This window comes from Malurus melanocephalus, unplaced genomic scaffold, assembly GCF_030028575.1.
Source record: "Malurus melanocephalus ecotype Western Australia unplaced genomic scaffold, MMel_1.1 scaffold_84, whole genome shotgun sequence".
NCBI lineage: Eukaryota > Metazoa > Chordata > Aves > Passeriformes > Maluridae > Malurus > Malurus melanocephalus.
This window is the reverse complement of record NW_026623316.1, coordinates 2,195,990-2,212,419: the sequence shown is the minus strand read 5'-3', so window position 1 is coordinate 2,212,419 and position 16,430 is coordinate 2,195,990. Positions and strand designations below refer to the sequence as shown.

Below are 16,430 nucleotides of genomic sequence, written 5' to 3'. Positions count from 1 at the left end.
TTTTTTTTTTTTTTTTTTTTTTTTTTTTTTTTTTTTTTGTTATTAAGGCAGCACATGTGTTTTCCATTAACTGTGACTTCAAACAATGTGTCATATTGGGACCAAATAGTGTCAGAATGCAAACATCCTGTAAAAGCACTGTAGTGCAAATAATCTCTATAAAAATGGCTTGAGTTGGATGCAGAAGCTTTTTTATGGCATTTCTTTTGGGATTTTAATTTTCCTAATGTTGATGTGCTTCTTCACATAGGGTAATTTAGAGGATTATGAAGAAACAGTAAAGAAGGCTAAAGAGGCATGGAAGGTCTGGGCTGATGTAAGTTAATGGAGACTTTTCATATTTTGTAACAGAACTCTGGCAGAGACAGGCTATTAAATTACCCTATCAGGTGAAGATGTTAAGATGTATTCTTATATGTGTGTGTTGCATTAAAGCAAAAATCTGAAGTGGTGATCTCAAGAAACAAACCGAGACAGTTTGTGCATAGTATCATTGAGGTTCAAAGATGAGGATATTGACTTGTGGTAGATGTTTGTTTTGGAAAGCCTGGCAGATTTACCAAGCCTTGTGCCTGTGAGCTGCTGCCAACAGGTCTGGTGAAATTCAGGAACTTGTAGCAAGTAAACTACCCCTGTGCATGTTTCACCTCCTGTTGCCACCTCMTTTCTTCTGGGAGAACTCTGTGGGGTATATGGATGTATAACTTGCATTGATCATCTTGTTCTCATGGCATGAAGAAGACCGCTGGTTATAAATATGTGGGGTTTTTTTTTTGTTCACACTCTGTCCTGGTATTTCACAGGATGACTGTCTTGGGCAAAAGCATTAGAATTATGTTGTGTGTATTCTRTCAATGGTTGTGCCAGGCTTGATTCTTACAACTATGTGCCATTTCTTTGGAGCCTGAAACCTGGATTTTAAAAGGTACTGTGTATTCTAAGTTCTAGCCAGCAAAGTTTGCCTTGTCTGAAGATAACAAAGTTTAGTACAAACACAACAGCTTCCTCAGCTTCCTCAGGACATGGTAGTACATGTTYTTTTGTTACAATTTGTGAGTATAATGTTGGTAACTTGTAAAAGGCTTGGAAATAATCTGAAACCAATCCAACAAATAAAGAATCAACAGGTCAAATGTTTCTTAAAGACTTTTTCTCAAAGCTGTTTGTTATTAATTTGTAGATTTTGTTGTTTGTAGTGAGCTTACTTGGAAGATTTTGCCTGTAAAGAGATGTGCTTTCATGGTTTATGTATTCCTCCTCAGTCTTGTTTTTGCAGAGAACTGCTGTTCTAATCCTGTAAAACCTGTTGCATATGATTTGCCAATTTGTCTTGGCTATTGATTATTATTTACCATACTGATTCCACATTAGAAAAAATCTATTAAGAGTTGATATATGAGCTTAATATTTTCACGGTTGAGGTTTCTGTGTGTCTTAGTTTCTGCTAACAAAACAAATGTCATACTTAAAGAAAGGTTTGAAAGTGTGGTATTAAGTACACTTCAAAGGCTCAGAAACCAGTAAGTGGACTTTAATGAAAAAYGTTTCTTGAGGTGCAGCTGATGGTTTGGTGGCATCGTGGGTGATGTAGTTGAACAGAATAGGATTAACAGTCTGGATGCTTCTGRCAATATTCAGTGGMACTGAAGTTTTGAACAGACAAAATRTGTGCAGTATTATCTGCAGTCTCTGTGAAGCAGGAAATAGTTTCTTGTAAAGCAGTGCACATGATAAAAACGAACAAGTAACAGTGTCTTGGGAAGATAAAGGAAAAAGCACAGCAATCAGTGTTTGCTTACTGCAAGGACAGAAAGCTAGCAGTATATATACAGCAGAAGTCACACAAGTTCAATCTCACATAGATTCTTCTGTTTTGTTTTGACTAGATCCCTGCACCTAAACGTGGAGAAATAGTGCGACAGATTGGTGATGCCCTGAGACAAAAAATCAAAGTTCTAGGAAGCTTGGTAAGATATTTCAGAAGTAGCTTAAATTTTTTTGGGATGAATGGGGAATGAGGGCAAGAGGTGTGTCAAAATTGTCTTTTCTTTAGTAATACTAACAGTTTTCTCTGAAGTACTTACCTTAGTAATTGTTAAATAATTGCTGTCAGTTCTGTTAGCTTCCCGAATTAAGTTTTAATACTAAAAAGAAGGAAATTAAAAAAAAAATACGGCATGGAAATGAAATTGAAGCTGTGTCAGGGGAGAGTTCAGTTAGATATGAGAAAAAGGTTCTACATCCAGAGGGCRGTTGGGTACTGGAACAGGTTCCCTAGGGAAGCGGTCACAGCACCAGCCTGACAGCTCAGGAGGCATTTGGACAAYCCTCTCAGGCACATGGTGTGAATCTTGGGGATAGTGCTGTGCAGGGCCACGAGCTTGATGATCCCTGTGGGTCTGTTCCAGTTCAGGGTATTTCATGTGATTCTATGAAATAACAATGTATAATAGGAAAAGAAAACATAATTTATTATGGGGCTGCCTGGGAGGAGTGGTGCAATTGTTGCCCTGCTATTTTCCCTCTTGCTTTTCAGATATGTCACTGTCTAATACTAAAAGTATCTTGAAAAAGACTTTCCTCTAATACAGAGCTTTTAACCTTGAGCTCTTTCTGGTGATCTGCAGGATTTTGCCAAGTGACATGTGGAAATATGAGGCTTCAGAAGTTGAGATGGTCTTAATGAGATGATCTTGCAGTGCTGTGCAGGACATAAAGGCTGAAGGACCTCTCCTTTAAAACTCTTGCTAGTTGCTAGGGAAGAATAAGAGACAAGTGGGGAACTTTCTGCTCTCTTTTTACAGGGCTTCCCTGTCTGTTCTGCTGTTCAGAAACAGCTGCCAGTGAATAACTCCATGTGTAGTCAAGCCCATATTGTTAACCTTCAAAACTTTGTTCTGCTGTTTCCCTTGATGTTGTCTTCTCAGCACAGTTTCTGTGGTGGAATTAGAGGGCTAATGTACTCTTGTATTTAAAAACAGTACAGCTTCCCTGATGAGTGTCGACAGACAGAAGTTTGTTCTATATTCCTTGACCAAAACTTAGGACTTCTTGCCACCTTTTCGTAGTTTTCAAAAACAGATAATGTCTGTTCAGCTCTGCTAGGATTGAGGATAAATTACAGGGTGAAAGAAGTGCAGTAGGTATTCAGGTTTTAAGAATTTACCTGGCTTTAGGATTTATAAAAATTAACCATATAGAATCTCATCTTTTTCATATGYTGTTGGAAATTTCCAGCCTTGCCTTGCCATGTCCTAATGAAGTTTCCAGGTGAAGTAAACTGGTATTTTTACTGCACTTACAGACTCACTGCTGTATTTCTTAGCAAATATGTCTGATATCCCTGCATTTTTGGTCACAGATAGGGGCTGTTCCTTCTATATTGAGATGACCACAGATATCATAGAAATACTATTAGTAATCTTTATGTTAACCTTCACACAAAGTGAAAAATCCCATGGAAATCATTTGAACCTACTTCCTCATTTAACTGCCTTTGTAAAGTACAATTATAAGTGTGAAGTGGTAGGTGATATCTCCATAAAGGTCATACCTAGATACCAGAGCATGCTTATAAAATTGAGTGGAGATAAATAGGTGATTTCTCAGTTCCTAAATTTTCAAATTTTCTCACTTTTGGATGAACATGTCTTCAAATACCAGCTTAATCTCACTGATACATTTCAACTGAGTAAATCTAACATGTTTTWAACAGAAGGATATAGTTTAAGATTGACTTCAGCAGAAAATAGAAAAAAAGATCCTAAGCATCCCAGGTTACTAAAATATTAAACATGTATATACATTTTCAGCAGTATCTGCAAATGAAATCTCTCAAATTCACTTTAAGGTGCTGTAAAATCAATAGTTGGCTTATGAAAAACATAAGTGGCTGTTTTCTTTTGCTGGAGTAGAATAATCCCTCTTCCAGCTTGTTCCTTGCCTGGCCCACAGTGTAGGCAAGGCTGCTGATGTAAATCCAAGGTTTTGTTATTCTGAACATGTGAACCTCATTAGTGTTGGACACTCTTTTCAGTAGGTGTTTTTAATATTTCTCTATTCATTAATTTCCTTTTCTAATTTCTTCCTATTGTATTGAGATGTAACTCTTGTCCAGTTGTCTATTGTGTTGTTTCTTTAAGGTGAATTATTATTGGGAAAGAGGTGACTCTCTTCTAGTGAAAAAATGTGTGTTAAAATTTTACGTGGTGAATAGATACACCTTATATTAATGGGAGACAAAATATGTTTGAGATTCAAGGGAATTTAAAAATTACCCTAATTTTTTCAGGTCTCTTTGGAAATGGGAAAGATTTTTGTCGAGGGTGTTGGGGAAGTGCAGGAGTATGTTGATGTCTGTGACTATGCTGTTGGTTTGTCCCGAATGATTGGTGGACCTATTTTGCCTTCAGAAAGTAAGTATGTGTTTCTATTTTGTGTTTTTTTTTTGTTTTGTTTTGGTTTTTTTGTTTGTTTTTTTGTGTATTTATTTTTTTCTTTTGTTTCAAGAAATTGAGATACGGGGATGTAACGTAAAAATATGGTCTTGTAGTGCAGCAGGATCTCTGTTCTGTGTGTTATTTAGGGAGATTTAGGAATAGATGTGGTGGACAGTAGTGCCAGTGAAGTACCTAATGAAGTACCTAATGAAGTGACAGATAAGCAGGTCAGTCCATCCATTTTCTCTGATCTTTGAAGTATTAGGTTCTCTTTGATTTCTTTATTGATGAAAGGTGGTAGAGGAAAGTACATAAACAGCTCAGAAGTGTGCTTAGAAAGGAGAGACCTCCTTGTCAGTTGTTGATTAGCACACAGGCATCATTATGTTAACTGAATTGCTAAAATAATGAGACTTTATGTTTGCACAGTGTAGGTAACCTTGATCCAAGTAAACTGCCGAGCACAAATAATGCAGCTCTTCACAAGCTAATGCTGTGGTGTACTGAAGAGTGATGCTAGGTTTCTTGCTTGCATATTTTCYCTTTCCAAAAAAACCCAAACATTAAATGGATGAAAACTGCATTATTTTGTGGCTTTGCTTTCAGGACCTGGCCATGCCCTTATAGAGCAGTGGAATCCTGTTGGGTTAGTAGGAGTCATTACAGCCTTCAACTTCCCTGTGGCAGTTTATGGGTGGAACAGTGCAATTGCAATGATCTGTGGAAATGCTTGCCTCTGGTAAGATCGAGCTCTCCAACCTGGTAACAGTGTTTTTAAATTAGCTATTATATCGGGCATGAAATTGCTGTTGAGTATCAGCTGTTTCTGGATATTTGATTCTATCTAATGTAGGTTTAAATTTTATTTTTAGGTCTGTTTGTAGAGCTTCTTTTTATTTTGTGATAAGCACTTTCTTGAAGTACTAAGGTACATATGCATCCAGCACATAACCAAATGGCCTGTGAGTAAAGAGCTCAGGTTGAGGACTTGCAGCAGTGGTAGTTCATATATTCAGAGTTGGTATAGCTAAGATTAAAAATGTAAAGAAGTAACTTTACTTCCTCTTACAACTCCTGCTTTGTTTTCATCTACCTGCTTCACTCAAATGTCTGGCCTAGCCCTTGTTTAAATGGATTTCAGTAGAAGATCAAAATGCTTAGCTGCAGAAGGAAATGCTTGAGTTTGTGTCYTAATACATAGCTGAAAACCAGCCTAATGGAAGTGTGCAATAGATCAGCTACTATAAAAATTGCATATTTGAATTATTTTTTATTCTTAAAGAATTTTAAAGAATAAGAAAATGTAATTCCTTTTTTTTTCTTTTTAGGAAGGGTGCTCCTACAACATCCCTTGTTAGTGTTGCTGTTACAAAGTGAGTGGGTTTCTTTGATCTTAGTCTCAATAAAAAGGAGAACTTCTCCAAAGAATAAATGCCATAGTGATACTTWAGGTTTTTTCTTACTTTAATTTAGCATTTTAAAAACTGATTTCTTGTGCATTACCAATAACATTTGTTTAAAAATGCTAAATGAAAGTAGGCTGCTTAAAATAGGTAATTACTAAGTCTTGTAGGTTTAATATTAACTCCTGACCCAAAACCACTACTACCCCAAAAGTCCCAGACAGTTCTAATTGTTCATTCCATATTTGCACCTGTTAGAAATTTCTAACATGTTGACATCTTTGACTCCAGGATAATTGCCAAAGTCTTGGAGGATAACAAGTTGCCTGGAGCCATCTGTTCTCTGGTTTGTGGTGGAGCAGACATTGGGTAGGTAGCATTTCTTGTGTTTTGTGAACTTTTATAAAAGGTAAGGAATATTCTTTGGGGTACTTCTCGTAATGTTATTCTGGTCTCTAGGAGTTCCCAGYACATGCATGTTGCCATGATTTTTCTCATCTGGTTCGAAACTCTGGCCCTGCACTTATGTATRTCTACATGCTGTTATGAGATCAGCTGCTAACAAAGAACTTACTGGATATTTAATGAAGAGACATGACTTCTGCATACACCCAAAGAACACAGCTAATATAAAGTCCCCTTACCATGTTCTTAAGGGTTTTCAATTTATAGTGCTTTAGCCTTTTAGATTAGTTGTGGAGGAGAATAATTCCCCTTTTCCATGCTCATGCAGGACTCTGCACTTGCTTGTGGGTGTATACATGTGCTAGAAGGCTGTACAAATCAAATAATTTTGTTTGATTTTTACAGTGTGGAAATTCTCAGTACAGATATATATTCTTACATATATTTTGAGCAGTTTAAGGGAAGGCAAAACATATGGAAAATGTTAAATAAAGTCACAGATATGCATGTTTTCTTATGGATCATAACAATTGGAGCTAATCTAACAATATACTTTAAATTTCAGTATTTCTACAGAAGATGCTTTTTTTGGCCTGAAAAGCTGGGGGGAAACAGCCTAGTTGCTCTTTTCTGGCTAAGAAAATGGCTTTCCTGCCATTAGTTCAGTCACCTGATGTTTCAGAGAAGTGGCTCTGGCTTTCAAGATCTCCCGGGCTGAAGTTGATGTATGTGGAAGGTGCAAGCTGCGTTTCTGTCAGTGTGTCTGTCGTTGAACATAGTGCTCTGTTTCCCATTGTGCAGSACAGCAATGGCAAAAGATGAGAGGATGGACCTCTTGTCCTTCACTGGCAGCACGAAAGTTGGCAAGCAAGTAGCACTAATGGTTCAGGAGAGGTTTGGTGAGTGTGGGTTCTTCTCTTATTTCTTTTCATGTTTGGTAAATGCAGGGGTGCCCCATAGGATTTTAAAATAACTGTTTCAGCAGTGTTACTTGTTTTGKTTTTTTYYCCCCTTTTTGGCTTGGGAAAATGGGAGTTTGAAACTGCTTGTAGATARATTCAGCAACTTTCAGTTTGTTCTGTTACAACTCAGTGTTTTTTTCCAGGTTATCCACAAATCCATAGTCCTGCAATTAATTTGAAAAGAGATGTGATGGTGTCCATGAATATTGAATTGTATGGACATTGTCAGGGTGAACAAACAGGGCTTATGGTCTTTTGGCAATGTGAATAGAATACATGAATACATTGCCCCTCACGTTTTGCTCCTTATAAATATAGAAGAAATGTGATGATTTTTGAGGTGCTGTTTTTGTTGCAAATATTTGAAAGTGTACAGGCAAGGATTAACCTCAGCTGCTGGATTCTAATTTCTTTGTTTCATAACACCACCTTGCGAACATGTCTTTTTTACTTTATACATCTGAAGTTCATACCAAGTATATAAAAGTCCCCCAAAACCAGAACAGATAGCAAATATTTGCTCACATGTAGGCTGGGATTCTTTCTCTCAGATTCTAGATAAACAGTTGCTATGTCATACTTTTTAWGCTGCAGCTTTTTCCTGTTTTCATCTTTTTTTCTTTCAGTGCTATTTATTGCCTATCTTTTTAAACTTCTTCGTGCCATAACTGCTGTGCAGGTATCTTCACAACATGTGATCGATATAGTATTCAGTGTAATTTGCTGCTGTGGCTAGAGTGATTAGTTGACTGTGATCTCTAAAATTTTTAGTTTATCCAGAAAAATATGTTTAATGAAGCTTAGCTGTAGTTGGACCTTACTGGCTGAGGTTCAGTGAATACATGTGTGCATGGCATAACTTACTTTGTGTTTTTTGTTAGGTCGAAGCCTGCTGGAACTGGGAGGAAACAATGCCATTATTGGTAATATGCACTGTAGAAATTTAATCCTGTAGTTGAAATTTGGAAGTTAGTATGCAAATATTTATAGCAAATTGTCCCTTTTTCTGTTTATTTTGTTTGTATTTTCCCTCCACACTAGGCTTTTGAAAGTACATATAGTACATACAGAATAATAGAATGCTGAGAATATCTTTGGTATTGTGGAGGGGCTAGTGTTGTAAGATAAGAAGTGAGAATCCAAGATCTCAGTAATCAATATTGAAGAGGAGAATAGAATGAGAAAAGCGGTAAACTTCAATAATGGGTTGTGGACAAGATTAAATAAGTTTGATTTTAGGTAGTTTTAGTTGTAGAATTGTTAAGGTTGGAAAAGGCCTCTTGATTGACTCCAACCCTTAACCCAGCACCCGCATTAAACCCTGTCCCCAAGTGCCACRTCTGCATACCTTCTGAATACTTCAAGGGATGGTGACTCCACCTTTTCCCTGGGCAGCCTGRTCCAATGCCTGATTGCACTATTGTGTGCATGAGCACGATACTTTCAGCATTTTAGAGTATAAGTACATATATATAAAACCAAAGATACTTAGGACACTTGAAAGAAAAGCATGCAGGTTTTATTTGAGTASCTCATTTTTCAGATTTAAGTAGCTTAGGTTTTGATCCAGTTTCAAGGTAAATAGTATAAATACTATAAAGCTGAGCAACATGGCAGAAAGAATGTGCAAACTCAATAAATAACTAAATTGCTGTCCTGTTGTGCTGTTGCCTTTTGTTTCACCTTTGTCATATTCTGGACAAATGTGCTTATTTACATACATCTCATCTACTCTTTTGACAATCACATTTGAACCACTCTTTTTTTCCCCCCTGTACTGCTTTGTAGCCAGTAGCTTTGAAAATTGTTTAYTTTTTCATTCAAAGTCCTGCATTTTCTGGAATTGGCTTTGAAGACTCAAATAATCATTGTTTGGTTGGACTTTGTCCCAAACTTAGTAATAGTTTTGGATGCTTAAGAGACTTCTGTGGAACTTGTTAAGCTGAGTGATATTTTGGGAATCCTTTGAGCTTTATAAAACAGTTCAATGTATTCTAGCCAGATGAATTTGTTCAGCTCATTGTGTAATATATATTACTGTATGCTTATGTGTTTTAGCTGTGCATTTTGGATGGCCACCTGCATATAATTTACGATTGCTACTTTWTGCAGGTAGATTTCTCAGTGAAAGATGGGCGAGGTGGAGAAATGGCAAGAAATTGCTTGTCGTTTCTGGAATTAAAAGGAAACTGGAATTCTTTGCAAACTTTATTGCAAAGGCTCTYTTCAGTAATTCAGACCTACATTCGTGTCCGATTCCATGTGTCTGATTTCAGCTGCAGAGAAGTAGTAGGAGTTTCAAGRTCTTTCTTTGTGTCTCACTGTGCTTTGCTAGTGCAGCTGTTCCCAATGCTTCTTGACCAGCCTCTCAGTTTATAAAATTGTTTAGCATCTTAAGTCTTGTGAACTGCCTGTTTATTTAATATGCTCATGTTTTAATTTTTTTTAAGTGTTTGAAGATGCAGATCTGAACCTAGTCATCCCATCTGCTCTGTTTGCTGCTGTGGGAACAGCAGGTCAGAGGTGCACAACTGCTAGAAGGCTGGTGAGTAAATGTGTATAGTCTGGTTTGGATCGCTCTGAATTTAAACTTATTCCAAATTAGCTCGGAAAATGCCTAACAATTCCTAATATTGTGAAGAATAACAAATAATGTTTGAAACACATTTCAATTTTGTCAGAAATAAGTATGGTGAGAAAATAAGAATRTGGTTTCATTCCACTGTAATTCTAGCTCTGTACAATTTGTTAGTATGTGTTTCTAAATGTACTAATAGCCAGGAAAATAATACTTGGCATGCTTCTGTATTTCTCTCTGTTTTCATTGCCAGAGCTTTGCTTGTGATGCTACAAATTTTGGTGCAGTGTTTATATTTCAGCAAATYAAGGGGGCGTCTGTTGCTTGCTTTGTTATTAATTTTTAACCAATCATCTTCAAGAAGTTTAAAGGTGTATTAGTGTCAGCCCATGTCTGTATAGTCTTTTCAGAGTTGGGATGAATGGGTAAATATTAACTAAAATGGATGTGGTTTAATTGATTTGGGTGTGTTGGAAGGGCAATGATACTTCAAATTGTAGCAATAGAATTATTTGAGTGTTTGTTCTGGAGCACTAAACTGAAATGTTGAAAGGACTCATCAATAACACTGAACTGAGATGGGGTAAAATTAAAACAAATTTTTTGTTTCTTGGCTTGTTTTAGATYTTCGTGGTGAAGGTTTTATATCTTAATTTTCTGGTGTTGGTGCAGTTTGGAGGCCTTGGCCTCTCTGTGTTTTAACTTTGGCATTTGCTGGATATAAGCTACAATACTTTCATTCTTTATTCTGCCCTCTTCAAAGTGCAGTAGTACTTCTGGAATAGTTACATAGGTTATTATGCTGTCTGACAACTTTCTCATCACATTTTAGTTTCTCCACGAAAGCATCCATGATGAGGTGGTGACAAAGCTTGCCAAGGCCTATGCCCAGGTCCGCATTGGTGATCCATGGGATTGTAAGTAGCTCTTTCCAGCTTATGTGTTTAGGAAACATGGTGCTGTTGGTTTCTTTCTRTTTAAGTTCTGAAGGAATTATAGATCCAAACTATCTAACTTTATCARTTTACCAGGGAGTAGAAATAGCTTGTTTCATTTAGAATACAGACTCTGAAAGGAAGATGAATAATCTTCCTAATATTGCTCATCCTGTATAGATTAAACAGTCCCAAGATGTCATGATAAGAGTATTTGTTAACATATACAGTTTTGCTGAAAGTATTCCTCTGAATCTTTTGTTTTTAGCTGACACTCTGTATGGGCCTCTTCATACCAAAGAAGCAGTGAAAATGTTCCTTGATGCAGTAGAACARGCAAAACAACAGGGTGGTTCTGTGGTCTGTGGTGGAAAGGTGACTCAACTTTTATTTCCTGTTCTACATTTTGTCCTTTAGGGAAAAAAAATATAGTAATATGATGGCGTAGGCTAAGATTGTACCTCAGTTTGTCCTTTCAGCCAGTACAGGATGTTAGTTTAGTCAGATGGAGAATGTTTGAAATTGGAGTCCTGTCTTCAGAGTAAAGGCAATTCTACTTGGAAGCTGCCTTCTCCTTCAAGAAATGGTTAAGAGCTTTTGTCTCTTTCTTATACCACTGCCCARTTGCAGGTGATGGTGAAAATAAAAACAGCAATGTAAATGGTGAATGTCAAACACAAGGAAAATTGCAATTCTGTCTCTCACAATATCAAACTGGAGAARATACTGGAGATTCAGGGCAACCACTTGTACATCTTCATCATACAGGATGTTTAATTCTCATTGACCTGTTGTTCTGAGACTTCTTTAATTTCTTTTTTCTTTATATCTTTTAAATTCTAATCAGCTTACAGGTAGGAGAATTGAAGTTTCAGCTGTTAGACTTTACAATTTGATTACATCCTCAGTGGACATAAATGATACTTCTATATTTTAAACACTTAAATAAGTAAAATTTAAGTTACTCAGATTAGCTGGCCTTTTGTTTCTGATTGCTAGGCACAACTGTAGTAGTCAGACCATGAAGGATTCCTTTCCTACACTAATACTAACCTAATTGGAACTTACTCAGTTGTTTTTTATGTATTTTGAAGGTTATAAATCGCCCTGGAAACTATGTTGAACCAACCATTGTGACTGGCCTTCCTCACAATGCTCCCATTGTCCACACTGAGACGTTTGCCCCCATATTGTATGTGCTGAAATTTAAGGTAAAATAACAGTGGGGAATTAGGTATCRAGGATGGTAGCAGTGGAGTCATGGGAGAGATCTCACATGTATGTCATATCCATGCACTGTCCCAGCACTTCAAGAAATGGTAGCTCTTATTCTGCACTTCTTACCCCACTGTGTAGCTGCATTTATGTGAAGAGCACCGGAGTTAAGATGAGAATCTGTAYAGGAATACATTTTTATTGCTGGTGTTCATTAGTTGGTGCAGATATTGTTGGTATCTGTTCAAAAGCAGTGTGTTTTGTGCMGTGGGGAGGTTTTGCTCATGTGGTACCTGTGTATTTGCCCAGTGCCATTCTGTACATTTGCATTACGGCAGTGGTATGTTGGGTTTTTTCTCATGGTGCTTCTTTGCAACTGCCTTACTTTGGATAGTCATGGCTTAATCATTGATGCATGCTCCTTCTAGGAGGAAGAGGAGGTTTTTGCCTGGAATAATGAAGTAAAACAGGGTCTTTCCAGCAGTATCTTTACCAAGGATTTGGGAAGGATTTTCCGCTGGCTTGGGTATRATTTAAATTATTTTTATACTTTCCTGAGGCATAAGAACACGGTCTTTCATATCTTTTGTAAACCTATGCATAATGCTAGCTGAGCATTTTATAGCATTCATTTTAGGGAGGGAGCCTTTCCTGATCCTAAGGAGGAATTGTGTCTTATCTTTGTTTGCAGGCCAAAGGGATCTGACTGTGGCATTGTGAATGTTAATATCCCAACCAGCGGAGCTGAGATTGGAGGTGCTTTTGGTATGTTGCTTGTGCTTTTTTAAGTCTCCTTTTTCAGGTTTTAATCAGTATGTTTAAATAACTAAATGTGAAGAAATCAAGTTAATTTTGAATCATACTGCTTTAACTGAATACAGATACTGACTAGAGGTAGTTTGATTTAAAGCTTTAAAAATACCTAAGTTTGGTTTTTAAAAATTCCATGTGTTATTTCCTTCTCCTCCCCTCCATCGAAGGAATGTAATTCAGAGATTAATTCTTGAGGTGTTTAAAGATATGGCCAGGTAGAAAACTGTTTAAAACAGTTTTAACTAAAACAATCYTAAACAATTTTGTGTATGTTTGCAAGTTTATGTAACATGTATGGCATATAGTATTTTTGTGAGAAAGTCTTAAATAATGTTTCTGCCTTTATTTCTCTTTTTTGCATGTGCTTAAGGAAGTGAGGAGGTGGAAGGAGAAATRCTAATCTTACCATTTAAACAATATGAACACAGCACATTCTTGTACTCTTGTCTCATGTTAAGACAAAATGTTTATAAAAAGGGGTCTGCTGATGTCAGCAKGATGAGACTTCAAACTCCAGGCAGATATTTGTTTGCATCAACTATGAGGAGCGAGTTAGCTGTGTGTGTTGTATAGGGTGCTAATAATTCAGATATAGGACAAGGGCAAAGTAATAGTTTTTCCCATGCATTTTTATAAAATATCTTACCTCCTGGAATTAGTCCAGATTTCCATGTCCAAAAATAGCGTTTCATTTATAACTTCTTTGCTACAGGTGGTGAAAAGCACACTGGTGGGGGAAGAGAATCTGGAAGTGATTCATGGAAACTTTATATGAGGCGGTCTACTTGGTAAGACAGACCAAATAAATTTAAATTACAGATGAACTTCCAAAAGTTCAAAACATATAAATCCTTGACTTACAAGGCCACTATCTTTACTGAATGTGAGATAATAATCTATTAAGTGTATTTGCCTTTTTTTCACATTCATAGTAGAAGATGATTKAAAGGGTTTTTATAAAGACCTGTTTTTTACTTTCCAAAGGTAAAAAAGGTTTTGGTTTTTCCCCCCRCTTTTTCTTGATTTTAAACACATCTGAAAAATTACTGAAACTTGTCAGGTTGCTGAGTTGCAACCACAGTGAGGGGGCCATGAGGGCATCACTATTGTTACTGGTGGATGATTCAGCTGKTTTTGATTATCTATCCACAAATCTCCTGATAGCCCATAGTGGATGACCATTAGTATTCTCTGCTGACTTCCATCATCCTTACCTGTGATATCTGTGGTTTTCATGCAAAGGCATATATGAATGTGAGAAATCCCACCTTGAYTTTTCTCTCTGGATGTTCTCCTAGTAAGAGATTAAATAGATAAATAAGATTCTCCATAAAGCTAGAGATAATGGAAAATGTAGTCGTTCCCTGCACATAGTTAATATACTGAAAACTAGAGTAAAGTTAGTTCATAACTTTAAATAGGCAAACTGCTTGATGAAGTCTTTTGTTTAGATGTGTCAGGAATCAGAATCCTTGTATATAGGAAGTGGACTGCATAATCTGTCCCAGTGGTTAAGTGTGGTCTCTATTCTTGTTTTTCTTTCAGTACAATCAACTACAGCAAAGATTTGCCTTTGGCTCAAGGAATCAAGTTTCAGTAACAACCTTAGGAATGSCTGTGCTATGAACCGTCCTAGCATTTCAGAATCAAGCAGCTCCTAAGCATCATGGGGATAAAAATTATTGTCTGAAACCAATTCTGTCAGAAAATCAGCTACTCTAAAATTGCTTCACTTTATATGTATAAATTTACTAACATAGTCTGCAAATGAGAAATATGTGGTCTTTGGGAAGAAGGGAGGGTGACTAAGACTAACAGCCTTGGGTTCAGGTGGCCTGGGTAACCTGTTGCCTTAACACTGTATTTCAGTACCAGCATTGCCTATCCCTCCMCACCTTTTGCTGATATTTCCAGCTATGAGGTCTGTGTTTCAAACTGTGTGCCAAGTTTCCTGCAGGTAACTGCTGCTGTGGGGATATTTGGGCTGCAGTACAGGGCTATTTTTCAATGCATAAATAAAGGTACATTTTGTGAGATACTTTGAGCCTCTAATTTGTTTTATTCACTGGTTTTGAGCAGGAACATTCAGCTGACTGTCCATTTTCACACACTGAGCTGCTAGTTGGGAGAAGAATCATTGGGCTAAAGGCACTACTTCAGTTTTCTTGCCACTCSTTCAGAAAGAGAAGAAAGGAGATTTCCACATGTTGGGAGATACAGGTCTGCTKTAGGGTCTTGGATTCTCTTTTTAACACTTGAAGGGGTTACAGCCAGTTGAGGTTGTGACAGCTCTTGTGACGTCCTACGGCCAAACTGGCTGAAGAACTGGTGATGCAGTCAGAGGATGTATTTYTCCAGGGATAAGTTTGCCAGGGCAAGGAACATTGTTTACTTGCTTTTCACATCAATGGRAGTTTCTTGTGGCAGTTTCTGAGACTACAGGCAACAATGGCTCATTTAGGAGCTTTTGTCACAACTCAGGATGAGAAAAAAGAAAAAATGCTACTAGGCTGATTTTAGCTTTCCACAGAGAAATTTCTGAAGTTCTTAATTGTATTGTTTTTGGGGGTTCTTTTCCTCTCAATGCCGTGCACCAAGCTTCCACAATCTGAACATGGCAGAACTGTTCATTATGCACTCAGATGCTAGGAGTTTGATTTGGCTATTGATTTATTTTAATGATGTTTTAATAGCAGTGCTGAGCAAACTGRGTTTAAAGTCTACCATATCACAATATCATATCTCCTTTCAGCTTTGTTTCTAATTCTAAAATGCATAGKGTTCAGAATTTTACCTATGTATTGCAGAAGGTATTTTGGGTGTCATGTTCTGTAGATCAAACATTAGGCAGCCAAAGCTTTTTTCCTACTGAACCTCTTGCTGTCAGGTGTATTCTCTCTTCTAGTTCTTTATGTTTGGCTATTCATTAAAGAATGTTGTATGTTAGCACACATCAGGAACTGATGTGCCCTAAGCAGACAATCACTAGCAGACAGGGCAAAGAAACAGTTCAATTCCCAAGTTTAGTTGTTCAGCGAATAGCACAAGTTTGTAGAAATTGTACTCTTTAATGCTGTTCTGTGGCACTGAAACTTACTATGAAACTCTCAACAATGAAAAATAAGTTCAAGAATTCTCTTTTCTTGCAGCTTATTAGAGTTTTTGGGTAGCCTCATGTCACATCTGTTGTTCTTGAAAATACAAGCTCTTTTTAGGGTAAAATASTCTGAGAGTAAAATAATTTCTCAAGCCCAGTTGTTTAATTTACAGGAATAAAGTTGATTCTTCCATCTGGCTTTAGATATGCRAACTCAGTTTGTGAATGGAACAAAACTGGTATGGTGAGTCTGATGTTTGACTGGTCTGCAAATAATTATCTGAAAATTAATACAAATGGAAAGAACGCACAGATGTGATCAAGAGGTGACTGTGTGGCAAGCACGCTGAACTTCTGAAGGTTAACTTTACATCTTGATACATAATTCCTTCTTCAACACAAACTTTTGGGTAGCCTTACAGAGGACTCAGCTTGAAGTCCTTGTGTAACTGCCTCTGTGTGTTATGACTAAGTGGGTTAGATCCATGTTGTGTAGGCAGGGAATGAGCTCTCTCGCTAAGCAGGTTACAAGTTCAGCCCTGCTTTTGCTGAGTATTGGAATTGCTTTTCCAAAGATCTGCTA

General features: G+C 37.1%; 1 protein-coding gene across 1 annotated transcript in view; it reads left to right on the top strand.

Moving 5' to 3' along the window:
• Positions 1-14,788, top strand: part of ALDH7A1 (aldehyde dehydrogenase 7 family member A1) — a 15,865-nt gene extending 1,077 nt beyond the window's left edge. The window contains exons 3-18 of the mRNA XM_057367772.1: positions 251-316; positions 1,887-1,967; positions 4,292-4,415; positions 5,046-5,178; positions 5,768-5,812; positions 6,134-6,211; positions 7,049-7,146; positions 8,091-8,132; positions 9,660-9,754; positions 10,620-10,704; positions 10,991-11,097; positions 11,817-11,933; positions 12,366-12,463; positions 12,629-12,702; positions 13,463-13,538; positions 14,296-14,788. Of these exons, the coding sequence (XP_057223755.1) occupies positions 251-316; positions 1,887-1,967; positions 4,292-4,415; positions 5,046-5,178; positions 5,768-5,812; positions 6,134-6,211; positions 7,049-7,146; positions 8,091-8,132; positions 9,660-9,754; positions 10,620-10,704; positions 10,991-11,097; positions 11,817-11,933; positions 12,366-12,463; positions 12,629-12,702; positions 13,463-13,538; positions 14,296-14,350 (1,374 nt within the window). The 3' untranslated portion in view covers positions 14,351-14,788. The remainder of the gene's footprint in view (positions 1-250; positions 317-1,886; positions 1,968-4,291; positions 4,416-5,045; positions 5,179-5,767; positions 5,813-6,133; positions 6,212-7,048; positions 7,147-8,090; positions 8,133-9,659; positions 9,755-10,619; positions 10,705-10,990; positions 11,098-11,816; positions 11,934-12,365; positions 12,464-12,628; positions 12,703-13,462; positions 13,539-14,295) is intronic.
• Positions 14,789-16,430: the final 1,642 nt, after the last annotated feature.